The following is a 26,586-nucleotide window of genomic DNA, read 5'->3' as shown; positions in this document are numbered from 1 at the left end:
AGAGAATATTAAGTTGCAACAGAATTTTATTATCGCATATAATTATAGTTATTATGATGACATGAAGTGGTACATACATAATTACATTGCCAGAAAATAGTACAAAAACAGACAAGATAATATTTAACAATCTCATAACAAGTTCAAGTCCTTGGTTGGGGTCTTGTCCGAGGGTAGGGTGGACGCCTTCTCCCAGAATCCAAAGTGTATCTCCTCTTCCGAGTCAGACAGTGAGGGGTGGGGCTCGGGAACTGAGGGGTTAAAGAGTCACATGGTCATAGTCACACTGAGAGGAAGTTTGATAGTAAGGGGTGAGAAAATCACATGATAATAGTGGCTATAATTTATACAAAAGGGACACCACACACAACACATGTACTGGTATACAATATGTACGTACTTACATTATGAATACTAGAATAATCGTAAGAGTGAGTTAAAGAGATACCTTTTGTGGAGAGTGAGAGCTGCTGAGCTTTGACACTCTCGGAGTCTCCAGGAACTTGTCAAAGTCCTCCTCGTCCTGAGTCAGTGTTCTGTAGCCAGGATAAACAACACATGGACACATTCAAACTGGTAGTGTGATGAAGGGTCTGGTACACGTACTGTACAATGTCATGTACAAATATTGTGAGCTAGTGTTCTCAATTGACACACGTTTCCCTGTACACACCTAAACTGCATACATTGAAGCATACCTTGTATACAAGTGCATGTACATACAGACTAGTAGGCATGCTAGGTTCCCATTCTGTGTACTGTACATTCAATAGTACACAGTCAACTCATTGCACTGCATAAGTACACATTATACACACATACCTTATTCTTGATGAAGGTTCTTCATCAGCACAGTTTTCATGTTCAGAAGCTAATGGTTAGCACATGTGCAAGCAACCAGGCCCACTTTCGAGGAAGTGCGGCTTGAGATGGAGGCTAGACTGCATAATTATAATGGGCATAGCTATGTTCACAACATTTTTTTTTCTAGAGACAAACAATTTATTATGCTCAGGTTCAATAACACAAATATCATGTATAAAAACTATGTATACATAATAATACTGACAATGTAGCTATAGTAAGTGAAGGAGAGATTACTAAAAAACACACGTTAAAACTAGAACAGTATAAACAGTCCACAATTATAATATACTGTACACTACTGTTGAGAGGATTGGTCCACCGTTTCCATAGACATTGAATCTTGCCCGGGGCTACCAGCACTTGAGTTGCTTGTGAGCACATTCTGAGCCAGAATCAGAGTGTTGAGCAGACTAGCAGCAGCCGCGGCAGAGAGACCACCACCACCACCACCACCACCACCGCCATTGTTGTTGGCTTGTGACAGCATGGAGAATTTCGGTACAGGAGTGGACGGAGAAGTGGTCGTGCTCGCAATGGAGGATATACTATTATTATTATATTATTATATACTATACACTATTGTTGAGAGGATTGAAATACGAGCTCTTTCAAGTAGTCCACTGTCTTGTCCAGTACCGTTCCCTTGCTGCACACATACTGTACACATACTGCAGTCAGGGAAACATGACGTGAGGGTGAGACATGTACGTGGAGATAACAAAAAAACATACTTAGTTGCTGTTAAAAAATAGCAATTATATTTTATGTGTAACTAACTACATGTGTTATATACGATGGCCTCTGCTGGATTCTATGCTACTACTAACATAACACTGGGCTCTACACTAATGCATGCTTAAAAAAGCTTAGCAATAATATTAAGAAATTTAGGCTTAAAAAAAACCAAGTTAGTAGTTATTTCGATGGCTTTCAATAGTACTTTAGTATACACATGAACAGACACACACTCACCCCGACAATGGAACCAGTATAGTTGCGTCTTTCTTCTGACAAGCAGGCACTATCTGAGCCAGTATCTTGATGAGCTCGTTGATCCTGTCCCGACGCCAACAACGCTCAACTGGACGTGGGAAGAACAACAACAACTGGTAATTATCGTGTTTAGGGCATGTATATACAATGAAGCTGAGCCAATTGACAAAATGAATGAACCTTGACCTCACACACACACACGTACACCACTGTACAGTATAAAAACCAAGGCATAATTAATAATTAAGAATGCGTTTACAGCATTAGATAGCCTCTACAAAACAAGTTATTAGTTATGCCTCGAGGCGTAGCCGCACGAGAGATACGGTAAAGCTGACTGTGTGTGTCTGTCTGTCTGTCTGTCTGTCTGTACTGTCTGTGTGTGTATTCCAGCTATAACTGCTCAACGGTTGCAATGCGACGAAAACTAACAGCTTCTATAGGCTTCTAGCCACGTTCTCTTGGATTTTGATTCTTGGATTAGCAAACTAAAGCTTCTTTCTCGAGTTATGGCTAGTTTGACTCACATTGAAGGCTGTTGAGGCTGTTGCAGTCTCTTCAGAATCTTTCATAGCATCATCTGTCCTCACAAACTTTCTATTCAACATATGAGTTAGCCTTGCACTAAAGCGCTAGCTTTTTGTTAGCTACAATACTCAGAAAATAGCTGTTAAAACAGCTAGCTAGCAGTAGCCATTTATCTCTTTGGACACACCCTTTAATTATTCCTGTGGATGTAATGCGCATGCGCGCTCACTCCCCATGTGATATCCAAGACCAGATCCAGATTCTCCTGGCAGAATCATCTTTGTCTTGAGGGCCTGGTAAGCCACAAAACACTACCATATAACAATATAGATAACAATATGCATGTACACAGGTCTTTTCTTCTTAGATATTATATACACTGAATCAATTTTCTTCTTTCTTGAGGTCCTGGTAAGCCACATAATACAATAAATAACAACAATAGATGCATGTAAATAAGTCTTTTCTTCTCAGTGACTTTATATAGATAAGCTAACTTTAATATAAAATTCATTATAGATAACACTCTAATACTTTTGAGCGAAAGCAAAAACATGGCGAGAGGCATTAGCACAGCACCAGCTTGAACACTAGTTTTAGAAGTGGCAGATTTGATGTTAAAGCTTCGTAACTGTACTTTGTGGGAAATGCTTCTATTTGATTATGACCACGTACGTACATGTACATCTGTTGTACACTCTAACTTTCAGTATTGAATTTGCAGCACCTTCATTGTGTGTAGCCTTCCTCTGAGCTTCCCTGTTGGCCGCCATATCCCCAGACCTGCAAACCAACCACCATAATAACAACACTCCTCACAGTTACCGTATTACTAGAATGTTTTACGAGCATAATTATGCGAATTTTTAAACAATAAAATTGCAAAACCTAATTTTGGGTAAATACACACGATCCTTGCCAGAACGCAATAGTTAGATCGCAAAGGGTTGCCGATTTGGCTGATTTGCAAAGGTTTTTCACCAACAGCAAAATATTCTAGTAATACTGTATGTAACAAGAATGATGCTTTTCCTAACATACTGTCATACATGTTATGCAAGGTAGGCAATCACATGAACTGTGTACTCACAACTGCATTTGAATGATGGGGTCGGCCGTGTGATAGTCCATAGTTGATATCCCGCTCATCTTGGGTGCTATAGGTCGACCCATTGCATGCAGTATCTCAGCACTACTGGATGGTGGGATCATCACATACAGAGGACCTGAACACACACAACAACATAGTAAAAACTGACTATTTTTCAACACCACTTCCAAGAAACCTTATTTTATAATTATTTTATATCAAACATTAGCAATAATACTCATGGTTCTACATGTAATTAGTACGTACAAGCACTTGGATAACTTATCGAGGACTATAACTTTTGGATTTGGCCAAAAAGCACACTGATAAATTTGGTCTTCTTTATTCACCATTAATTTTTGGCCAGACTCTGAACCAGATGATGTGCTCCTAGTGATGAGGAACTGAGATGAGGGGGTGGTCTGTCCACCTTGCTGCATCTGGATGAGGGCGTGGCCTATAGCGTTGAGGGTGGAGCCATCCTCAGAGGTCATGTCAGAGGGCAAACCATCATCGCTAGTTAGCGTGTGGACCTCCTGTGTGAGTGGGCGGGAACAACAAGTGTGTGTGTGTGTGTGTGTTCGTTATTTGGGAGGTAGTTACCATCATGCAAATTCTAACCATGTAATACGAAAGCGAAAATAGTACAAAAACGAAAAGTCTTAGAAGCCAGACACTTTAAAAAAGCGTTTTTAAGTGCTAGTTTTTATATGTTACTTGGTATGAACTGTGTGTGTGTGTGTTACCTGGGTATCATGCACAAGGCCAAAGTTAGGGCCCAAGTCACTGGCCTGTAGCTGCTCCACACTCTCCCCATCATCACTCTGACTTATCTCTATCTCACTTATCTCTATCTCAAACTGTGAACTGGGTACCACCTCTTCAGTAGCGATAGTAACCGTCTCCACGTCGGTCGGCTCTGTCCCTACGTGTAGTATCTCTGTATTAAAACAGTTTTTAAGTGTTTGCTTTTATGTTACTTGGTGTGAACTCTGTGTGGGTACATACCTGGTATCATGCACAAGACCAAAGTTAGGGTCCACATTATAACCAACTACACATTATACACAAGTACCGTACTTATTCAATTTAAGGTGACCCTCCAAATATGCGACACTCTCAATCTTAGGTAATATTTTGACCTCTAAAAGTAGCAACTGCTGCGTGTGACAATTATATTTTTATGTTGCGTCCTAAATAGAGGTCAAACCACAGCCTCGATTCCAGGCCGCTAGAAACAATATAATTTTAAGCATCCTATAATCGAGGATAGTAGAGTAACCTCCAATTAGATGCGACCCTCTAAATATTCAACACCAGGAATTTTTCTCAACCTCCAAAAAGAAATGACCTCTCGCTTTGTAATTTAATATTAATGAATAACTGTACCTTGTTAATGTTCTTGATGAAGGTTCCTCAGTAGTCCCTGTCCATGGACTCATGTCTTCAGCCTCCACCAATACAGACAAATAGTTTGACCACTTGCTCAGAGCTTCAAAATTGACAGCACAATTTCTTCTTCTCTCTAGCTCTAGCTAGCTATGGAAGTGAAAGACCAGCCGTGTGGTTTAGCAGTGTTATCGCACGTGACAGCTATTGTTTATTCTGCAGAGAAAGAGGGAGGGTCTTGTTGTAGCTGAGCTAGCTGTTGTCCTGTATTTCTGTATCGTGCTAGTTGGGCGGAGTCCAACCAACGCTGCGCTCTGGGTTGGGTATCAGTACACGTAGCAGTTTTGTTCCACCGGTACTTGAGACAGAGTATGAATATTGTTTAATCTTTAAGTGGCTGACAACCACATGGCTCAGGGGTGCGATATAAAGAAATCAATTAACTATTTGGATGGCTATTCTAGCTGACTGGATCTAGCTATAGTTGTTTTGGAATTCAAGAAAGACCTCAGACTCTTAGAGAAAGTAGAAGAATACTTTAGCCTGTAATATAAGATTTAGTACAGGCAGAAATAAACTTTTTCATAATAGTTAGACATCTAGCACAAGGAGAGGTACAGCCAGCTATAAGACTACCCCAAGGCTTCTGAGAAGCTTTTCGAAGACCAAAGAAGGCATACATAACACAGGTTTTGTCCAAACTAATGATCTAATCTTATTGGTAGCACAACAAAACTTAAAACAAAGACAAGTCCTTTTAATTAATTAATACATACTGTTCAAGCTTCATTCATAGATGCTAGGATAGACTATGCTTCTTTTCTAGTAGCCTAGATATCCAGCAGGAGCTGTTTCTGCATTCTCCAGAGAAATACAGTGTCCCAGCTCGCCTTGTCAGCTAAATTGAGCTGTAAGGTTTCCCACTTTAACGCAGCAATCTGATTGGGCTGCAAATTTCTTGCAGTGGGAACAAAACTGCTACATGTACTGATACCCAACCATGAGCGAAGCGTTGGTTGGACTCCGCCCAACTAGTATCGTGCCTGGTATCAAGCTGTGAAGGAAGATACTGTAGCTCTGGATTATTATCAGTAAGTGCAGACAGCACTGTTTTATTTTCTGCATATAGATCTACGGTACTAGTTGGGCGGAGCCCGACCGTCCCTGACGGGAGGTCGGGTTGCAAGCCTATCTGGGATTTGTTCTAGCGCCACTATAGTGGCGCCCAATCAGATTGCAGATTCTAGACCATTACCACACCCAGTTAATTACTCTCTTAAGTGCAACACCACAATGCTGCAGTGCAACCGCAACGCAGTAATAGTAGACCAGAGCTAGTTGATGATGGAGAGATCAGAGTTTATTAGGGAGTGTGTCATTGAGGCTTCCAAAGAGTTGGGCTACCCTGTCATGAAGCCTGAACAAGTTGATATAGTTCTGGCTTTTATTGAAGGTCGAGATGTGTTTGCTGTTCTTCCAACCGGCTTTGGAAAGAGCTTGTGTTATGCCTGCTTGCCAGTAGCCCTTGACAAGATCTTGAAGAAGGAAGTAGGGCATTCAATTGTGGTGGTTGTGACTCCTCTTTTAGCCATCATGAAAGACCAGGTAGATTCTAAATGGTGTAAGTTGTTGTTAATTGTAGTACTTAAATAGATGTGTGCATGATGAAGGTTTCAAGATGATCTGCACATTATACATGCATGCAGGTAGCAACGTATTTGAGTAAAGGTCTCTCCAGTACCTACATCTCTGGTGAAATTACTGACAGCAGAATTCAGTCTGGAGTTGAGCGGGGAGAGTACCAGTTGGTGTTTTTCACACCTGAGATGATAATTATTAATAATAGGTGGAGAAGAGTCATACAAGCGGAGGTGTATGCAAATAGGCTCAAAGCATTCGTGATTGATGAGGCTCATTGTGTTAAGAAATGGTAAGGTTTATGGTACTTTACGTTCGTGTGCTGTGATTAACCCTTCATTCTGAATATTTAGGGGTGACACTTTCCGTCATGTACTGAAACGAATTGGTGAAGTACGCAGCCTAATTCCACCAGCTGTACGTGTGATGGCTCTGACAGCGACTGCCACTCGAAGTGACCGTTTAGCAGTGAGTCGTGCAATAGGGTTAAGGAACCCATACGTTCTCACAAGGTACCCAACTAAACCAAATCTGATCTATTCAGTGGGGTCATTTAAGAGTGTGGAAGAAACGTTCAGAGCATTGGCTGACAAACTCAAGGTACAAAGTTCTAAATTTCCAAAGACCATCATCTATGGACAGTCATTTGGAATGTGTGCAGACATATACATTTTTCTGAAGTATCATCTAGGATCAGCGTTTACCATTCCAGAAGATGCACCTGATATCCCAGAATTCCGTTTGGTTGACATGTTTACCAGTGTGACAGACTCCAATCACAAGTCGCAAATTTTACGTTTATTTAAAATTGATGGAAATCTGAGGATTGTTGTTGCAACTGTAGCCTTTGGGATGGGTGTTGATTGTCCCGATGTCAGGCAAATTGTTCATGTGGGGCTATGTGATGATATTAGTAGCTATTTGCAAGAGACTGGACGGGCTGGAAGGGATGGTAAAACATCAATGGCCACCCTGTTGAAGTCGAGAACATACCACCCTGTTGATGATGAAATTAAGACGTATGTGTCCAACATGACTCTGTGTAGACGAGATGCCCTTTTTGGAAATATGGATAACTACAGTAGTCCCATTAGTATTGTCTTTAAGTGCATGTGCTGTGATATATGTGCACATTCTTGTGTTTGTGGTTATTGTAAAGCAAATCTTCATTCATTTCTGTTATTCAACAACTAATCAATTAATGTTGATCAACAAAATAATGAATTGAAGCATGAGGCCAATAAAATAATAAGTTTTGAGTAAAGTCCAAGGTTCAATCAAAAGGAGGTAGGCAATTTACTCATAAGCCAGTCAACGATTGTTTTCTTCTCTTTGCCATTCAAAACATCCTTTGGATGGGAAAATTTACGATGCTTTCTTCCCTTGCGTATTATAACAAATGATTGACTTTCTACAAGTTCATTGACTACCACATGGATGTCCTTCTGTGAATTAGGCTTTCTTTGTCTGCTGGATGTAGTAGTAACATGGTTGACAGAGTCAAAGTTGTCAAGCATTGGAGAAAGTGTCCCAATTGCTCTGCCAATTCGTTTAATCGCTTTTATTGATCGATTGGAGCCCTGAAATCGAATAGCGCCTTTAGCTATCTTATTTAGGTGCTCCATGTGTAGGTCTACAGGAATGTTCTTCCCAGGTCGGCCAGTGGTATTCACAAAACGACTCCACATAAGCTGTGCTGACAATCTAGGGGAAAGTGTGTACTTGTGTTGTAAAAGGAGGTTTGCTGCCTCGCAAGCGTAGTTCCTGTTCCCAGAAGCCGAAAATATGGGTATCATGTACTTCCAGCACCTCAACACACGCTCACCATCACCTTCCCTAATAGCATCTTTGAACTCCATGTAGAAGCATCCAAGACGCAACAGCTGCACTGAGTACTCACACACTTGATCATCACCTGTTAACACTCTCACACTCGTGTTGTAGCTGAAATGCACGAATTTGTCATAGACCTTTTCACAGAGCTTTATCAAGCACTCGCGTCTCTCACTGTCAGACAGAGTCCAAATATCCGTCGGAAGGAAGGATTCAACAGGGGTGTCATTTGCAGACTTTAGTTGAAAGGTAGCAAGAGCGGCAACAACAACAAGACTGTCAGTCACTATCTCAATGAAGTCTTCACAGGCATTGACATCTTTTTTGGGACTCTTCACCACATTTGTGCGATTCAGCTTGTTGCGGATCTGGTAGAGTGTACCATGGTCTCCTGATGAATTGTAAGAGTAGAAAAACTTCCAGATAACCTGTATCGAAAGAGGTGAATATTTACAAACCCTATATATAAATATTAGCACCTTACATTCAACAATATCACTTTTGTGTGCCAATCAGTTGCAACAGGGACTAATCCAACCAGTTGGCCGGAAGGAGACACTTCATTCACTTTGGCCTTCTGTGCTCCTCTCGCCCTAGCCGCAGTCTTTTGGTCCCCTGCAAAGTGTAAGAGATAAGCTCGAGCAGTCACCACTGGCACAGTCCTGGCTATAGTTGGAATATAGAAGTCCTTGACCATCTCCACCATAGGAACATATTGCTGTAAATCAGACATTATGTCAATCATGTGCTCGGTTTTGTTTTCGTCTTTAGGTAGAATTCCGAGAGGGTGCTAATGAATGTGTGAAAATTGTAGTTAAGATTAAAAAACCTGTTTAAGCACAATAAAATGTCTTACTAACCACTTTTGACTTTGTTGACATCTCGTCATAGAATTGATGCTTGATGTGCCAATCTACGACACCATCAAAAGCTAGATTGAAGAATCCCATGTTTTCGTAGAGGATTCTGGACATGAGAATACACATGTTGTTACGAAGAGCGAGATCATCGTCAGATGTTGGTAATAAGGAAACAGCAACTTGTTCAGAATTTTGCTGTAGAGTCGGAATAACTTGGTCACTGAGATTCATGAAGTCAATTCGGTCACCGACAGCATAGGAGTGGAAGTAGTGAATATCATCCGGCTTACTGGTACCAACTCTCATATACCGCTGTTTTATTCCTTTGTCCACATTATCACCAACCAAATGGTACATTGTTGGATGATCTATATGCAAAAACACAAAGTAAAAAGTATACATAATGCATGCATGTGCACCTTGCTGCTTAGTGTGTTTATTGGATGTGACGCCTGCCATATTTCCAGTTTGTGGTGCGTTAGAAGTTGAGCCCTGGTGAAGAGGTCCAGAAGTAGGAAGGTTACTTGGAGTATCTTCTTCATCACTGCTGTCAAAATTACTCACATCACTTGAAGAGGAGTTGCTCCTGAGATCATCATCACCTTCGTCTTCTGACCCAGAGGTGATGGGTGAGTAATTCTTCCACGATGAGTCAGAATCTGAGTCCGTGTCCGAATCATCACTGGTGGATGCTGTGGGCCGATCAATATCGTCATTCTCACAAGTGATCCAGGGGGCTCTCTGAATTTGCTGTATAATATTTTTTAAAAAGAATTAATAATTACAAATTTCTTACAATTTCATTGCCACTGTCCAGTGTGGATACAAGGCGATCTCTCCATTCCTTAACCTGAGCATCAAACCCTTCGCCAACTTTGTCTAGCATTCGAATCACAGAAGAGTGTGATACAGTCACATTTAACCTCTGTAGTCGCTGATAGACCTATACAGTATACGACCGTTCGCAAACAAAGTAATCTCAGTCTGTATATCGGTAATTATAATTATACTATAGCCTCGTTCCCGGGCAGATTTGAAATTAAGTGAAAATGGCAATCTATAGCGTTCTTTTAGACAACTTGGCGTGGGAACGTTTTAATCACCTGCTTTGAGCTGTGACCAGCATACAGAACCAGGGCATTGCTTCGTTGGACCAAATTCATCTTTGGATTGCGATGGTTGATAAGGATGGCTGCACACATCCCAATGACAGCATCAGTGTTGGAACGGCGGACTCTGGTGTTAGTGGCTAAATCCAGGAGTTGTCTCAACACAGGGGCAAACATAGAGAGCTCGTTCAGTAGCATTTCCCAGCTGAATTGTCTAAGGTCATCAGGATTCTGGCTCTGCAAGATAGAGTTAGCACTCTCTGATGACATACATTTCACTTCTTTGGCCAATTCTATCCCGACCATCTTCAATAAGTATTTTCTGGTGGTTGGGTCTTTTAAGGCCTCCATAGCAACTTTTTTTCTGCTTTTACGAGCAATAGCTTTTCCTATGTGTTTTCGGCTAGGAGTGAGCAGGAATGTTTTTGGAGTTTTGTAACACACTTTAATCTGTAAAAATAACTAGACTTAATGACTTATAAAATGAATATTAATGGCACCCACCGCAACTTCAGGGGACTGGGTGCTAGATCCTGATGGCTGAGCCCTAGTTGTTTGCCAAGACAGTGAACTATCAAGCTTACGTTTCTTTGGCAGTGGGAGTTGTAGTTCCAAAACATCAGCGGCCTTTCTAATGTTTTCTTGGAGTTTGTCATGAAGTTTGGTGTACCTATTGTAAGAATAGAAGCAATTCTTGCACATCTTGGGCACTCTTTGGCTGTCTCCACCATTGAGGATGCTGTCGACATCTGCAGCCTGCTGGTCTTCATTTTCTAAGAATGCTTTCCATACTGCTGCAACGTTTTCAGAGCTTGAGGTGTTCACATTCCGGCTGTCCTTCAGTTTATCAGCTATGTCACTGCCACATCCAAGGCAATACATTACTCAGAGTGGTGTAGATCATCTATCCCTACTAGCTTGTCTTCAGTTTTCTAAGAGCAATCTCTAATTCACATGTGCACTCATTCAGCGGGTGTTGCGCGGTTAAGGTGGTTTAACACCCACTTGAAAATTAATGATATTCATACTTGTTACAAAAACACACGTAGAACAAATCTCAGATAGGCTTGCAACCCGACCTCCCGTCAGGGACGGTCGGGCTCCGCCCAACTACTACGGTACATGGTTTTGATGATATAATTTGCACACACCAAATATTTATACATAATTACATGACCTTCATATCATTGTTTATCTTATTCCACACTCTACAGAGAAGATGTCTGACTATCTCACAATAGCAGATCTAAAGAAATTGTACCTCGTCACGTTTAATGCTCGAATTAAGTGGCGAAACATCTTGCTTATTCTTGACGTACCCTCGGATACCATCGACAGTATTGGTACGAAATGGCGAGACAATCCTGATGAATGCTATCGTGAGGGTTTGAAAGAATGGCTGAAAGGTGAAGAGAGACGCTGGGAAGATGTTGTCAAAGCTTTGTCCAGTCCCATTGTGGGCCACGTTGACATAGCTAATACCATCGAGAAAGATCATCTACAGTCTACTGATGCAAGCAATCCTACTGATGTGAAGTCAGAGGGTAAGCACTAGTTCAGCACAGGAATCATACAGTCATAATGCTTAGTTCGTTAGCTGCTATAATATTCACCCCCCCCACACACACCCACACACACACACCCACACACACACACACACACACACACATATACACACACACAATGTTCTACAGTTGACCAAAACCGCCAGAAGATCAACGATGATTTAACTGTTTTCTTAGACGAACCTCTCGGTAAAGGTGCATTTGGAGCAGTCTTCAAAGGCAGCTACAGGGGCGAGATTTGTGCAGTCAAACTTCTGATTTACGAGGCTGTAGAAATGCAGACAGGTTTCCCAGCCGGTAAAAGTGAAGAATCTAGCAAAGCATTTGATCGTGAGTGTGAGTATCTCCAGTCACTCCAGCACCCAAACGTTGTTCTGTATTTGTCGACTACTAAGCATCCCAAATCAGGTGGTACAATCCTCGTTGTTGAGCTGATGGATTGCAATCTGAGATCCTATTTCTCCGGCCTTGGTGAAGAGTCTATCACTAGCGAATGTGAAATTAGCCTGTCCAAAGACATGGCTTGTGGTCTGGCCTACATTCACAGCAAGAAGATTATCCACCGTGACCTCTGTGGCGATAACGTTTTGCTGAAGCTTACACGACCAGTGCCTGTCGCAAAGATATCCGACTTTGGCATGTCACGGCTATACGATCCCTCCAAGCTTAGCCACACCCTCACGGCCGTTGGTCACCGTATGGGGTATCTACCTCTCGAGGCTATTCGATTGGACAAGGATAATTACGATAATAGCTTGGATGTGTTCTCTCTTGGGGCGATTATGGTACAGATTGTTTGCAAGCTGAAGACGATCAAATCTGTGGAAGATCGATCATTCCATGTTGCCCAGATACCTCACAAACACAGGTTGAGGAAGCTTATCGACAGTTGTTTGCAAGAAGACATGAGGAGGAGACCATCTGCCAGGGACATCTGTGAGTCAATGATAAGTATATTATGTGTTTTACGTTTCAGCTAACTGTAACCCTAACGAAAAAATCATATCCGTCTATTAATGTTGGTATCGATTTTAGATACTTACCTAACAACAAGCTCGGACCCAGTGGAGGCAACAAAGAAGGAGTCAAAGGACACTGAACAAGTCAAGAAGGTGCGTACATGTAGTGTGATAATGAGATTCCCACAGCAACAATAGTATTGTACCTTAACATGCATGGATGCTGTCTCATGTGTTAAGCCGTAACTACACATCCCTTTGAGTGTGCCTATAATTATGTTACAGTACTTCCTTTAGTGAAGAATGTCTCGTTCTGTTGTAGAATTTTTTCACCAACGTTCCCCTGTACAGGCACACAGGGAACAGAATAAGCACAAAGATGCTGAGCTGGTCAGGAGAGACGCCATCATTCAACAGCAGAGAAAGGTGAGACAAAACGCACCATTATATCATTGCAGAGCTATAGTAGAAGCTTTGATCTCTTATAATCGTACTGTACATTCTATTAGACTGGTGGGCGTGGCCTCTTAAGCTAATTAGAGAAAGTGATTTAGTGTGCATGCAATTATTGCTACAAGTAACACTCGCTTGTTATAGTAGACACTATCCTAATTACACTCATTCATTATTCAGGGTCCCCCTCCCAGAGAGTTGAGACCTCCACTCACTCTGAAATGGAGAAGAGGAAAAGACATGCCAATCAAGATGAGCTTCTCGGTACAGAGTGTTGTTCGGTGACACGGTGTATGTTGGTGGAGGTGATGCAGACAATGGTCGTGACGGGTGTACAGTGATGAAGCTCGAGCAAGATCAATGGACCAAACTACCAGAGTACACTGCCATGTGGTTCGCTATGACATCACTCGCTAATCGACTAGTGCTGGTGGGAGGACGTGATCCAAGAAACAACAAACGCACCAATCAGCTTGCAGTGTTTGAGTCAGGGGAATGGACTCACCCGTACCCACCAATGAACATTGCTCGTCATTCCTCAACAGCTGTCTCCTTCAACAACCACATCATTGTAGCTGGTGGGCGTGATGATAAAGAACGTACCTCCTCTGTGGAGGTGTTGGACGTGGCATCAAGAAGATGGTACATTGCTCAGTCACTACCTAACCCACAATCATCACTGAAATCGACTATCATAGGAAACACCCTCTACCTAATGAGAGGGTACGATCACACTGCAGCAACCAAGACAGTGCACCACGTCGACCTCACTGAACTCGTTGCAAAGGCCCTTTCCAACCTGGACACACCCACTCTCTGGCAGACCTTACAGGAAGTACCATTCGTGCATTCAGCTCCTCTCAGTATTGGGAGGTCACTATTAGCCGTTGGTGGACGGGACGACAGAGACAACTCAAGTTCATCGATCCACCTCTACCAGCCTGACACCAGGAGGTGGGTGAAAGTGGGAGACCTGCCTACTGCACGATACAGCTGCACATGCTCAGTGCTTCCTAGTGGAGAGGTCATTGTAGCCGGAGGACAGACAAAACTACTTGGTATTTATGTTCAAATAGTTGATTTCTTTTGTAGAAGCGATTAATTAGTTATTGTAATATGTTGTGCATTGTTAACAATCTTTTTGAAAAAAGTTTTCTAATTAAGTTCGCATATTTCGTTTATTTTTATTCGAACTGTTGATCTATAAGTGCTAAATACCGTATAGTGCGAAATTTTTGAGGCATTTATATTTTGTGGATAGGCCTCTTTTTGTTGCACAATATTCGCGGAATGACTGCTTACCGGAAGCCACGCCTTAAATATTTGCACGTTATAGCAGGTAAGAGAAAATTAAGTTGCAACAGACTTTTAATTATAGTTATTATGATGACATGAAGTGGTACATACATAATTACATTGCCAGAAAATAGTACAAAAACAGACAAAATAATATTAACAGTCTCATAACAAGTTCAGGTCCTTGGTTGGGGTCTTGTCCGAGGGTAGGGTGGACGCCTTCTCCCAGAATCCAAAGTCTATCTCCTCTTTCAAGTCAGACAGTGAGGGGTGGGGCTCGGGAACTGAGGGGTTAAAGAGTCACATGATCATAGTCATACTGAGTGGAAGTTTGAGGACTTAGGAAGTAAGGGGTAAGAAAATCACATGATAACAGTAGCTATAATTTATACTGGCTAAAAGCAAAATGGCTCAACTATGATAAAAGGGACACCACACACAACACATGTACTGGTATACAATATGTACGTACTTACATTATGAATACTAGAATAATCGTAAGAGTCAGTTAAAGTGATACCTTTTAATTGTGGAGGGTGAGAGCTGCTGAGCTTTGGCACTCTCCAGGAACTTGTCAAAGTCCTCCTCGTCCTGAGTCAGTGTTCTGTAGCCACGATAACAACACATGGACACATTCAAACTGGTAGTGTGATGAAGGGTCTGGTACACGTACTGTACAATGTCATGTACAAATATTGTGAGCTAGTGTTCTCAATTGACACACGTTTCCCTGTACACACCTGAACTGCATACATTGAAGCATACCTTGTATACAAGTGCATGTACATACAGACTAGTAAGCATGCTAGGTTCCCATTCTCTGTACTGTACATTCAATAGTACACAGTCAACTCATTGCACTGCATAACTACACATTATACACACGTACCTTGTTCTTGATGAAGGTTCTTCATCAGCACAGTTTTCATGTTCAGTAGCATAATTATGGTTCACCGCTGTTTCAAGACTGCTACTTAGTTGGTAATTAGAACAGAATGCAACTCAATGAAATATTGGAAAGTGGGTGTGGTTTTACATCTGTAAATTTCTTGTATTATGAAATATTTATACCCATGGCAACTGCTTAGTTATTCATCTAAATCACATGAAAGCAGAGTGACAGTCATGTGCACCTTGTCCTCTACTGAATGACACCAAATGCGCATAGCAACAGTCATTAGGCTGCCCATGCGCACCTGCAAACTACACTGCACTTAATTAATGGTCAACTACAAGGTGCTAAGTAGATGTTTTGACCACTAATTCCTGACAACAAAAGAGTTTTTCTTTAAGTGATCTCTGCAGCAATCCCAAGAGGAAGTCTCATACTACTATTTGACAGCAACAGGTAACTTCACTTTTTTTTGCAACAAATATTAATTAGGATTGAAAATTGACCAAAAATTGACAAAAAATAATTACGACTTCAATACAATAATGATTTATATATACTCACATAGTATGGTTAAAGACTAACAACAAATAATACATTCAGGAATGGATGATGAGCACCTTGTAGCACTCTCCAAGCACTGTCGGGTGTGTGGGTCTTATTTCAGGAACAAGAAAGGTCCTCAAGGCCATAAGTATTCCTGTTCAGACAGAAAGGTTGATCTTCTGGAGGTTTTTGGGATAGAAGTGAACGAAGATGTGGACGCAATTCATCCCCAATCATATTGTCACCCATGCAATAACATTATTTATCATACTATTAAGCACACTAGAGACGGAAAAGATTATAATCCACAAAAAACGATTGCGACCTGGTCTGCACACAGTGTTAATTGCTCAGTTTGTTTAAGCGTTAGCACTCACAGTGTTGGTGGGAGGCCAAAGAAACAATCCTACACACCTGGCAGACCAGCAAAAGGCTCATTCCAGTCAGCGATCAAGCACATTAAATCGATAGCTTCATTGTTGTGAAACAGCGGTGGGTTAGCGCATGCACAAGCAGCGTATACTACCAGGCCAATTTTCGAGGAAGTGCGGCTTGAGATGGAGGCTAGACTGCACATAATTATAATGGGCGTAGCTTTGTTCACAATTTTTATTATGCTCAGGTTCAATAAGACAAATATCATGTATAAAAACTATGTGTGGTATACATAATAATACTGACAATGTATAGCTATAGTAAGTGAAGGGGAGATTCTGGGCCAGAGGAGAGTTTAGAAGTTGCTGGTTAGGTTGCTTCTGACCAGAGGAGGCAGCTACATCAATTCCAAACTGGATAATCTGTGCTTGAAGAAATGCGTTCTCTTTCTCTAGGACTTGGATCTGGTTTTGAAGCATTGCTAAAGATTTCTCTGCGATTTTGGCACTGGCTGTGAGTTGTTCATTTTGAAACACGAGCTCTTTCAAGTAGTCCACTGTCTTGTCCAGTACCGTTCCCTTGCTGTACACATACTGCAGTCAGGGAAACATGACGTGAGGGTGAGACATGTACGTGGAGATAACAAAAAAACATGCTTTAGCAATTTTATGTGCAACTAACTACATGTGTTATATACGATGGCCTCTGCTGGATTCTATGCTACTAGTAACTAACGTAACACTGGGCTCTGCACTAATGCATGCTTAAAAAAAACAACCGAAGTTAGTAGATATTTCGATGGCTTTTCCAATAGTACTTTAGTACACACACTCACAGACACACACACTCACCCCGACAATGGAACCAGTAGTTGCGTCTTTCTTCTGAAAAGCAGGCACTATCTGAGCCAGTACCTTGATGAGCTCGTTGATCCTGTCCCGACGCCGACGCTCAATTGGGCGTGGGAAGAACAACAACAACTGGTAATTATCGTGTTTAGGGCATGTACAATGAAGCTGAGCCAATTGGCAAAATAAATGAATCTTGACCTCACACACACACACACACACACACACACACACACACACCTACTGTACAGTATAAAATGAAAATCAAGGCATACTTAGACGTTTACAGCATGGATGGATAGCCCCCACACAGCAAATAAGTTATTAGTTTTAGAAGTGACAAATTTGTATTTTGTGGGAAATGTGATTATGACTACGTAAGTACATGTACATCTGTTGTACACTATAACTTTCAGTATTGAATTTGCAGCACCTTCATTGTGTGTAGCCTTCCTTTGAGCTTCCCTGTTGGCGGCCATATCCCCAGACCTGCAAACCAACCACCATAATAACAACACTCCTCACAGTTACCGTATTACAGCGAGCATATGCGAATTTTTGCCAGAACGAAATAGTTAGATCGCAAAGGGTTGCCGATTTGGCTGATTCGCAAAGGTTTTCACCAACAGCAAAATATTCTAGTAATACTGTATGTAGCAAGAATGATGCTTTCCCTAACATACTGTCATACATGTTATGCAGAGATAGGCAATCACATGAACTGTGTACTCACAACTGCATTTGAACGATGGGGTCGGCCGTGTGATAATCCATAGTTGATATCCTGCTCATCTTGGGTGCTATAGGTCGACCCATTGCATGCAGTATCTCAGCACTACTGGATGGTGGGATCATCACATACAGAGGACCTGAACACACACAACAACATAATAAAAACTGACTATTAACATTTTTCAACACCACTTCCAAGAAACCTCAAACATTAGCAATAATACTCATGGTTCTACATGTAATTAGTACGTACAAGCACTTGGATAACTTATCGAAGCCTATATATAACTTTTGGATTTGCCCCAAAAAATGTATCGTCACACTGATAAATTTGGCGTCCATTACTCACCATTTTGGCCAGACTCTGAACCAGAAGAGGTGCTCCTAGTGATGAGGAACTGAGATGAAGGGGTGGTCTGTCCACCTTGCTGAATCTGGATGAGGGCGTGGCCTATAGCGTTGAGGGTGGAGCCATCCTCAGAAGTCATGTCAGAGGGCAAACCATCATTGCTAGTTAGCGTGTGGACCTCCTGTGTGAGTGGGCGGGAACAACAAGTGTGTGTGTGTGTGTGTGTGTGTGTGTGTGTGTTCGTTATTTGGGAGGTAGTTACCATCATGCAAATTCAAACCATGTAATACGAAAGCGAAAATAATACGAAAACGAAACGTCCTAGGATACCTTTAAAAAAGCGTTTTAAGTGCTAGTTTTTATATGTTACTTGGTGTGAACTGTGTGTGTGTGTGTGTGTTACCAGGGTATCATGCACAAGGCCAAAGTTAGGGCCCAAGTCACTGGCCTGTAGCTGCTCCACACTCTCCCCATCATCACTCTGACTTATCTCTATCTCAAACTGTGAACTGGGTACCACCTCTTCAGTAGCGATAGTAACCGTCTCCACGTCGGTCGGCTCTGTCCCTACGTGTAGTATCTCTGTATTAAAACAGTTTTTAAGTGTTTGCTTTTATGTTACTTGGTGTGAACTCTGTGTGGGTACATACCCGGGTATCATGCACAAGACCAAAGTTAGGGTCCACATTATAACCAACTACACATTATACACAAGTACCGTACTTGTTCAATTTAAGGCCACCCTCCAAATTTGCGACACCCCTTGATCTTAGGTAATTTTCTGACCTCTAAAAGTAGCGACTGCTGCGTGTGACAATTTTTTTTTGTCGCGTCCTAAATAGAGGTCAAACCACAGCCTCGATTCCAGGCCGCTAGAAACAATATAATTTTAAGCATCCTATAATCGAGGATAGTAGAGTAACCTCCAATTAGATGCGACCCTCTAAATATGCGACACCAGGAATTTTTCTAAACTTCCAAAAAGAAATGACCTCTCGCTTTGTAATTTAATATTTATGAATAACTGTACCTTGTTAATGTTAAGGGTGCCCGCACATAGTAACAAATTGACATAATTTAACCACAAAAATGCAACGTTTAGATCCTGAGACTTGCACACGCAGTATTTAATTTCAATGCGTGCGCTAGTATAGTAGTAACCACAAGTAACAACATAGTGGTTTTGTGAGAATGTCTTCAATTAAATTAACTACAAGCTGCGAAAGAAAATCAGGTAGCTACACAAACTAATAAATCAATAACAAAATAACACAATCCAATAAATACAGAGCCAGATTTGTAGCAAAGGAGTGCCTTCAGTAGTAGATGGGAGAAACGTAAGTGTGCCAATAGACTCCAGTCTCAGTACAATCAGCACGAGTGTCCGAGTTCCTCAACTAGCATTAGTCACACAGCAGGTTGGATTGTCTTTTGATGTTAATACACACTGTCTTCATTTGTGTCGAGTGGAGACGTTTCTCTTCAGTGCTTTAGACGTGTACTATCCACGATTCGAGCTGTTCATGGCACTATCCAGTGTTGTCCTTTCTCCTCAATGGCCACCTGCATGTTGATACGTCCGGTTGAGTGGCTGGTTGGGTCTTCCACCATGTTCCAGCACACAATGGCATCGCATCCTTCAGAAGCTGGAGATCCTTGCCACCAAGTTAGCAGAATGGTCCTGTGGTCAGGTACGAAAAAAATATTGTGAACAGGGGTGATGATAAAAATAGGTTGGTTCCTATGGATGGATTCTACCTGACCCGGTGCCACTACATAATTATTCACTGTACATGCACATGTATTGTCCAGATGAAGGGGACAGTCACCTTTCTGGCAAAAAACTTGGGATGGAGGACCTATACTTACAAACACGCTAGGAACTCGTCTGGAAGGTTGGCAATCTGTGTTATTATTTATTTTATGTATCACACTCACAGAAGCTCATTTCCAGATGTCCTGGCGATGGAGGCAGTTACGACACACCATTCACTGATCAGCTGCCTCCCCAACCTCCCTATTCGGTCTGCTAATAAGCAGATGGAGCTGTGTGGACCTCACAAAAGCGGAGGTTCCACCAATCTGATGCCCGGGGAAGCCAAGCATTACTGCAGCCCAGACAAAGAGACTGGTCCAACTTGGCCTGGAGCACAGCACTCTGGTGACACTGGGGTCCAAGAGTGGTATTACACACAGGCTTTCATGGAAGCTCTGAAGGGGAAGGGAGTGAAAAGCAAGGCCCTGTGTATCAAGCTAGCAAAGCTAGTTCATAGTTTACCTTCAAAGTCCATCAAAACAGCAGCCAACCCTGGCAGAAGTCTATGAGCCAGCCAATTGTCAGCGCTGTCTGTAGCCCCAGCGTTGCCTATCTCTTCTCTTCAGGCTACTAACAAAATTAATGGCTCTTGATCTTCAACGCTAATTCTGCACTCTACGTACGCAATTGGGGCGTGGTCTACAGGCTTACGTCTTAATTTATACTCTAGCGTACGCGTACACTAGAGCCAGATATAAAAAGTGTTCGATCTGACTATCTACGTACAGGACTTGGTCTATATTTAGCATGCTGCTATAATTAGGTAAGGTGAACAAAGTTACGGGCTGACTTTGTCCATATACGGTCTAGATTTTTCTCTAGAGGGTGTGTCATGACAAAAAATTCTCATAAATAGATAACAAAGGGATTTTACAACAAAAGCTCTTCGTAATGTTGAAGAGCTGTGTGTAGTGCACCTGCAAACAAACAATCAAGTCCATAGCTCTACTGGTTTCCTAAGCGGAACTTCTTTTAGCTATATGATGAAAATCAAGTGTAAAATCTGTTGTCATCATCCTTTCCTCTCCATTTTTGGAATGCACACTAGTAGAGTGTTGCTTCATAATCCTGTGAAGGATCCATGTCTCCCCTGCAGGTAGTTTCATAGTTAGCTTTCCCTAGCAACGTGTGTGTGGGCGTACGTGGGCGTAGGTGTTCCAGCACCCTTAATGTTCTTGATGAAGGTTCCTCAGTAGTCCCTGTCCATGGACTCATGTCTTCACCCTCCACCAATACAGACAAATAGTTTGACCACTTGCTCAGAGCTTCAAAATTGACAGCACAATTTTTTCTTCTCTCTAGCTATGATCTATGAGCTAGCTAGCTATGGAAGTGAAAGACCAGCCACGTGGTTTAGTTATCGCACGTGACAGCTATTGTTTATTCTGCAGAGAAAGTCTTGTCGCGTTGTAATTGTAGCTGAGCTAGCTGTTGTCCTGTATTTCTGTATCGTGCCTGGTATCAAGCTGTGAAGATACTGTAGCTCTGGATTGTTATCAGTAAGTGCAGACAGCACTGTTTTATTTTCTACATATAGATCTACGGTACATGGTTTTGATGATATAATTTGCACACACCAAATATTTATACATAATTACATGTACCTTCATATCATTGCTTATCTTATTCCACACTCTACACAGAAGATGTCTGACTATCTCACAATAGCAGATCTAGGTGTCTATACATAGCTACGTTTGATGCTCGAATCAAGTGGAGAAACTTCTTGCTAGTTCTTAAAATACCCTCGGATACCATCGACAGCATTGGGAAAGAATGGAGCAACAATCCTGATGACTGCTATCGTGAGGGTTTGAAAGAATGGCTGAAAGGTGGTGAGAGAAGCTGGGAAGATGTTGTCAAAGCTTTGTCAAGTCCCATCGTGAGTGAAGTTCACATAGCCAGGACCATCGAGAAAGATCATCCTAGTGCAAGCAATCCTAAAAGAATAAAATTACAGGGTAAGTACCAATGACACATTAATACATGATTATACATGTTAATACGTTATCTTTCAACCTCATGCACACGATATTCTTTAGTTGACGAAAATCACCAGTTGATCAACGATGATTTGACTGTTTTCCTAGACGAGCGTCTCGGTAAAGGTGCATTTGGAGCAGTCTTCAAAGGCAGTTACAGGGGCGAGATATGTGCAGTCAAAGTGCTGCTTCACGATGCTATGGAGATGCAAGCAAGTATTCCAGTCGGCAAAAACGAAGAAGCTAGCGATGCAATTGATCGTGAAAGTGGTTTTCTCAAGTCGTTCCAGCACCCAAATGTTGTTCAGTTTTTGTTGACTGCCAAGCACCCCAAATCAGGGAGTACAATCCTCGTTGTTGAGCTAATGGATTGCAATCTGAGATCCTATATCTCCGGCCTTGATGAAGAGTCCCTCACTAGCGAATGTGAAATTAGCCTCTCCAAAGACGTGGCTTGTGGTCTGGCCTACATTCACAGCAAGCAGATTATCCATCGTGACCTCTGTGGTGATAACGTTTTGCTGAAGCTTACACGACCAGTGCCTGTCGCAAAGATATCCGACTTTGGCATGTCACGGCTATACGATCCCTCCAAGCTTAGCCACACCCTCACAGCCATTGGTCACCGTATGGGGTATCTACCTCTCGAGGCTATTCGATTGGACAAGGATAATTACGATAATAGCTTGGATGTGTTCTCTCTTGGGGCGATTATGGTACAGATTGTTTGCAAGCTGAAGACGATCAAATCTGTGGAAGATCGATCATTCCATGTTGCCCAGATACCTCACAAACACAGGTTGAGGAAGCTTATCGACAGTTGTTTGCAAGAAGACATGAGGAGGAGACCATCTGCCAGGGACATCTGTGAGTCAATGATAAGTATATTATGTGTTTTACGTTTCAGCTAACTGTAACCCTAACGAAAAAATCATATCCGTCTATTAATGTTGGTATCGATTTTAGATACTTACCTAACAACAAGCTCGGACCCAGTGGAGGCAACAAAGAAGGAGTCAAAGGACACTGAACAAGTCAAGAAGGTGCGTACATGTAGTGTGATAATGAGATTCCCACAGCAACAATAGTATTGTACCTTAACATGCATGGATGCTGTCTCATGTGTTAAGCCGTAACTACACATCCGTTTGAGTGTGCCTATAATTATGTTACAGTACTTCCTTTAGTGAAGAATGTCTCGTTCTGTTGTAGAATTTTTTCACCCCCCTGTACAGGCACACAGGGAACAGAATAAGCACAAAGATGCTGAGCTGGTCAGGAGAGACGCCATCATTCAACAGCAAAGAAAGGTGAGACAAAACGCACCATTATATCATTGCAGAGCTATAGTAGAAGCTTTGATCTCTTATAATCGTACTGTACATTCTATTAGACTGGGCGTGGCCTCTTAAGCTAATTAGAGAAAGTGATTTAGTGTGCATGCAATTATTGCTACAAGTAACACTCGCTTGTTAGTAGACACTATCCTAATTACACTCATTCATTATTCAGGGTCCCCCTCCCAGAGAGTTGAGACCTCCACTCACTCTGAAATGGAGAAGAGGAAAAGACATGCCAATCAAGATAGGTGGCTCGGTACAGAGTGTTGTTATCGGTGACACGGTGTATGTTGGTGGAGGTGATGCAGACAATGATCGTGACGGGTGTACAGTGATGAAGACCGAGCAAGATCAATGGACCAAACTACCAGAGTACACTGCCATGTGGTTCGCTATGACATCACTCGCTAATCGACTAGTGCTGGTGGGAGGACGTGATCCAAGTAACAACAAACGCACCAATCAACTTGCAGTTTTTGAAGCAGGGGAATGGACTCACCCGTACCCACCAATGAACATTGCTCGTGAATCCTCAACAGCTGTCTCCTTCAACAACCACATCATTGTAGCTGGTGGGCGTAATGATAAAGAACGTACCTCCTCTGTGGAGGTGTTGGACGTGGCATCAAGAAGATGGTACATTGCTCAGTCACTACCTAACCCACAATCATCACTGAAATCGACTATCATAGGAAACACCCTCTACCTAATGAGAGGGTTCGATCACACTGGAAGGGCAACCACGATAGTGCACCACGTCGACCTCAATGAACTCATTGCAAAGGCCCTTTCCAACCTGGACGCACCCACTCTCTGGCAGACCTTACAGGAAGTACCACTCGTGCGGTCAGCTCCTCTCAGTATTGGGAGGTCACTATTAGCCGTTGGTGGAGCGGACGACAGACACAACCCAAGTTCATCGATCCACCTCTACCAGCCTGACACCAGGAGGTGGGTGAAAGTGGGAGACCTGCCTACTGCACGATACAACTGCACATGCTCAGTACTTCCTAGTGGAGAGGTTATTGTAGCCGGAGGAGAGACAAAAATTGATTTTATTAATTATAAAATTATTCAAGCGTTTACTAGTATTCAAACTGTTGATTTCATCTCTATAAGCACTAATTAGTTATTTTGTTAATTGTTTCTCTTTAATTGTGCGATGAGTTTATAACAATATTGATATTCTTTTTATTATGTTCAGACAATTAAGTTGCAACAAAATTTTATCGCATAATTATAATTATAGTTATTATGATGACATGAAGTGGTACATACATAATTACATTGCCAGAAAATAGTACAAAAACAGACAAAATAATATTTAACAGTCTCATAACAAGTTCAGGTCCTTGGTTGGGGTCTTGTCCGAGGGTAGGGTGGACGCCTTCTCCCAGAATACAAAGTCTATCTCCTCTTCCGAGTCAGACAGTGAGGGGTGGGGCTCGGGAACTGAGGGGTTAAAGAGTCACATGATCATAGTCACACTGAGTGGCCAGTTTACGTGAGGCCCCTCTCTTTCTTAGCAGCATAGTAGGCTTATCTTTTCCGGCCCCCAGTTATCCTAATGGAACTGAGGGGTTAAAGAGTCACACGGTCATAGTCACACTGAGTGGCCTTCTTAGCAGCATAGTACGCCTAAAGGTGTGTGTGTGTGTGTGTGGGGGGGGGGGTCGTACATGATTGTACATTGCACACCTCAAATAGGACACACTATAGCTGACCTTGAATGACTTTAAGGGACTCTACAAAGTATGACACAAATGCATTTTCCAGCTAATGTACTCTGTACCTCTACCTCCATTCTCAGTGCCTCTTCTTGTCTCCTCAACACTTGGCCGGGCTGAAAAATGGCCGCATAACTGGGGGCCGGAAAAATCAAACAATAGTACAGAAGACAAATCGATCAGTCAATCTACAATTAGAACTAGAGCACTGAAGTGCTACCCTCGGCAGTGTCCTGTAGCCAGGATAAACAACACATGGACACATTCAAACTGGTAGTGTGATGAAGGGTCTGGTACACGTACTGTACAATGTCATGTACAAATATTGTGAGCTAGTGTTCTCAATTGACACACGTTTCCCTGCACACACCTAAACTGCATACATTGAAGCATACCTTGTATACAAGTGCATGTACATACAGACTAGTAAGCATGCTAGGTTCCCATTCTTTGTACTGTACATTCAATAGTACACAGTCAACTCATTGCACTGCATAAAACTACACATTATACACACGTACCTTGTTCTTGATGAAGGTTCTTCTCAATGCCAGCTAATGGTTAGCTCATGCACAAGCAGTCGATTACCAGGCCAACTTTCGAGGAAGTGCCGCTTGAGATGGAGGCTAGGCTGCACATAATTATAATGGGCATGGTTACATATAAATGGGCTTTGCTACAATATTCTTCTCAAAGAGCTCCACACAAATATCATGTACAAAAACTATGTATACATAATAATACTGACAATGTAGCTATAGTAAGTGAAGGAGAGATTACTAAAAAACACACGTTAAAACTAGAACAGTATAAACAGTCCACAATTATAATATACTGTACACTACTGTTGAGAGGATTGGTCCACCGTTTCCATAGACATTGAATCTTGCCCGGGGCTACCAGCACTTGAGTTGCTTGTGAGCACATTCTGAGCCAGAATCAGAGTGTTGAGCAGACTAGCAGCCACAAGCACATTCTGAGCCAGAATCAGAGTGTTGAGCAGACTAGCAGCAGCCGCGGCAGAGAGACCACCACCACCACCACCATTGTTGTTGGTTTGTGACAGCATTTATAATATATACTATACACTACTGTTGAGAGGATTGAAACACGAGCTCTTTCAAGTAGTCCACTGTCTTGTCCAGTACCGTTCCCTTGCTGTACACATACTGTACACATACTGCAGCCAGGGAAACATGACGTGAGGGTGAGACATGTACGTGGAGATAACAAAAAAACATACTTAGTTGCTGTTAAAAAATAGCAATTATATTTTATGTGTAACTAACTACATGTGTTATATACGATGGCCTCTGCTGGATTCTATGCTACTACTAACATAACACTGGGCTCTACACTAATGCATGCTTAAAAAAGCTTAGCAATAATATTAAGAAAT

At 42.0% G+C, this 26,586-nt stretch overlaps 7 protein-coding genes and 1 long non-coding RNA gene across 14 annotated transcripts in view; 4 read left to right on the top strand and 4 right to left on the bottom strand.

Moving 5' to 3' along the window:
- Positions 1 to 14,477, top strand: part of LOC135352083 (cyclin-dependent kinase-like 2) — a 57,823-nt gene extending 43,346 nt beyond the window's left edge. Inside the window, exon 7 of the mRNA XM_064551244.1 lies at positions 13,465 to 14,477. Coding sequence (XP_064407314.1) covers positions 13,465 to 13,569 — 105 coding nt within the window. The 3' untranslated portion in view covers positions 13,570 to 14,477. The remainder of the gene's footprint in view (positions 1 to 13,464) is intronic.
- LOC135352059 (uncharacterized) overlaps positions 1 to 26,586 on the bottom strand; it is a gene marked incomplete in the record, with an annotated part of 851,949 nt that overhangs the window by 207,842 nt on the left and 617,521 nt on the right.
- On the bottom strand, positions 63 to 4,043 carry LOC135352163 (uncharacterized). Of its 2 annotated transcripts, none has more exons than XR_010399624.1 (6): positions 3,479 to 4,043; positions 2,388 to 3,171; positions 1,840 to 1,948; positions 823 to 1,535; positions 449 to 536; positions 63 to 251 (listed from the first exon to the last, which is right to left on the bottom strand). It is a non-coding gene; the product is annotated as an uncharacterized LOC135352163 (long non-coding RNA). The 2 variants fall into 2 exon arrangements; XR_010399625.1 differs by having other exon boundaries at positions 823 to 1,524.
- On the top strand, positions 5,930 to 13,365 carry LOC135352118 (probable serine/threonine-protein kinase DDB_G0271538). The gene is made up of 4 exons (XM_064551293.1): positions 5,930 to 5,958; positions 11,522 to 11,851; positions 12,002 to 12,984; positions 13,183 to 13,365. Exons 2-3 carry the CDS (start codon positions 11,527 to 11,529, stop codon positions 12,850 to 12,852), a joined length of 1,176 nt encoding a protein of 391 aa, XP_064407363.1. The 5' UTR covers positions 5,930 to 5,958; positions 11,522 to 11,526; the 3' UTR covers positions 12,853 to 12,984; positions 13,183 to 13,365.
- On the top strand, positions 6,018 to 7,699 carry LOC135352112 (ATP-dependent DNA helicase RecQ-like). Its single transcript, XM_064551283.1, has 3 exons — positions 6,018 to 6,472; positions 6,574 to 6,797; positions 6,859 to 7,699. Exons 1-3 carry the CDS (start codon positions 6,209 to 6,211, stop codon positions 7,697 to 7,699), a joined length of 1,329 nt encoding a protein of 442 aa, XP_064407353.1. The 5' UTR covers positions 6,018 to 6,208.
- Positions 7,708 to 11,055, bottom strand: LOC135352066 (uncharacterized). 2 transcript variants are annotated; one of them, XM_064551176.1, is made up of 7 exons: positions 10,812 to 11,055; positions 10,302 to 10,757; positions 9,995 to 10,141; positions 9,618 to 9,948; positions 9,199 to 9,566; positions 8,823 to 9,128; positions 7,708 to 8,766 (listed from the first exon to the last, which is right to left on the bottom strand). In XM_064551176.1, exons 1-7 carry the CDS (start codon positions 11,007 to 11,009, stop codon positions 7,783 to 7,785), a joined length of 2,790 nt encoding a protein of 929 aa, XP_064407246.1. In that variant the 5' UTR covers positions 11,010 to 11,055; the 3' UTR covers positions 7,708 to 7,782. The 2 variants fall into 2 exon arrangements, with proteins under 2 accessions (XP_064407246.1, XP_064407247.1); XM_064551177.1 differs by having other exon boundaries at positions 9,618 to 9,939.
- LOC135352141 (uncharacterized) overlaps positions 14,645 to 26,586 on the bottom strand; it is a 33,043-nt gene continuing 21,101 nt past the window's right edge. Inside the window, exons 1-6 of one of the 4 annotated variants that reach the window (XR_010399592.1) lie at positions 17,975 to 18,085; positions 17,245 to 17,730; positions 16,396 to 16,986; positions 15,470 to 16,197; positions 15,101 to 15,184; positions 14,645 to 14,864 (exon numbers count right to left, since the gene is read on the bottom strand). Coding sequence is in view for 2 of the 4 variants with exons in the window: in XM_064551332.1 (XP_064407402.1) it covers positions 26,175 to 26,367 (193 nt within the window). In the remaining 2 variants the exon portion in view is untranslated. Of the gene's footprint in view, positions 14,865 to 15,100; positions 15,185 to 15,469; positions 16,987 to 17,244; positions 17,731 to 17,974; positions 25,099 to 25,252; positions 25,421 to 25,708; positions 26,368 to 26,586 lie in introns of those variants that run through there. The other 3 variants (XR_010399591.1, XM_064551332.1, XM_064551333.1) reach the window with 3 other exon arrangements.
- On the top strand, positions 21,510 to 24,672 carry LOC135352100 (uncharacterized). Of its 2 annotated transcripts, XM_064551267.1 has the most exons (6): positions 21,510 to 21,637; positions 21,782 to 22,099; positions 22,181 to 22,987; positions 23,087 to 23,163; positions 23,356 to 23,430; positions 23,633 to 24,672. In XM_064551267.1, the coding sequence occupies exons 3-6, from the start codon at positions 22,321 to 22,323 to the stop codon at positions 24,587 to 24,589; spliced, it is 1,776 nt and encodes a 591-aa protein (XP_064407337.1). In that variant the 5' UTR covers positions 21,510 to 21,637; positions 21,782 to 22,099; positions 22,181 to 22,320; the 3' UTR covers positions 24,590 to 24,672. The 2 variants fall into 2 exon arrangements, with proteins under 2 accessions (XP_064407337.1, XP_064407336.1); XM_064551266.1 differs by lacking the exons at positions 21,510 to 21,637; positions 21,782 to 22,099 and having other exon boundaries at positions 22,120 to 22,987.

The sequence above is a fragment of the Halichondria panicea genome, chromosome 1, assembly GCF_963675165.1.
Source record: "Halichondria panicea chromosome 1, odHalPani1.1, whole genome shotgun sequence".
Lineage (NCBI taxonomy): Eukaryota > Metazoa > Porifera > Demospongiae > Suberitida > Halichondriidae > Halichondria > Halichondria panicea.
The sequence above is the reverse complement of the archived record's forward strand: the minus strand, read 5'-3'. Positions and strand labels throughout refer to the sequence as shown.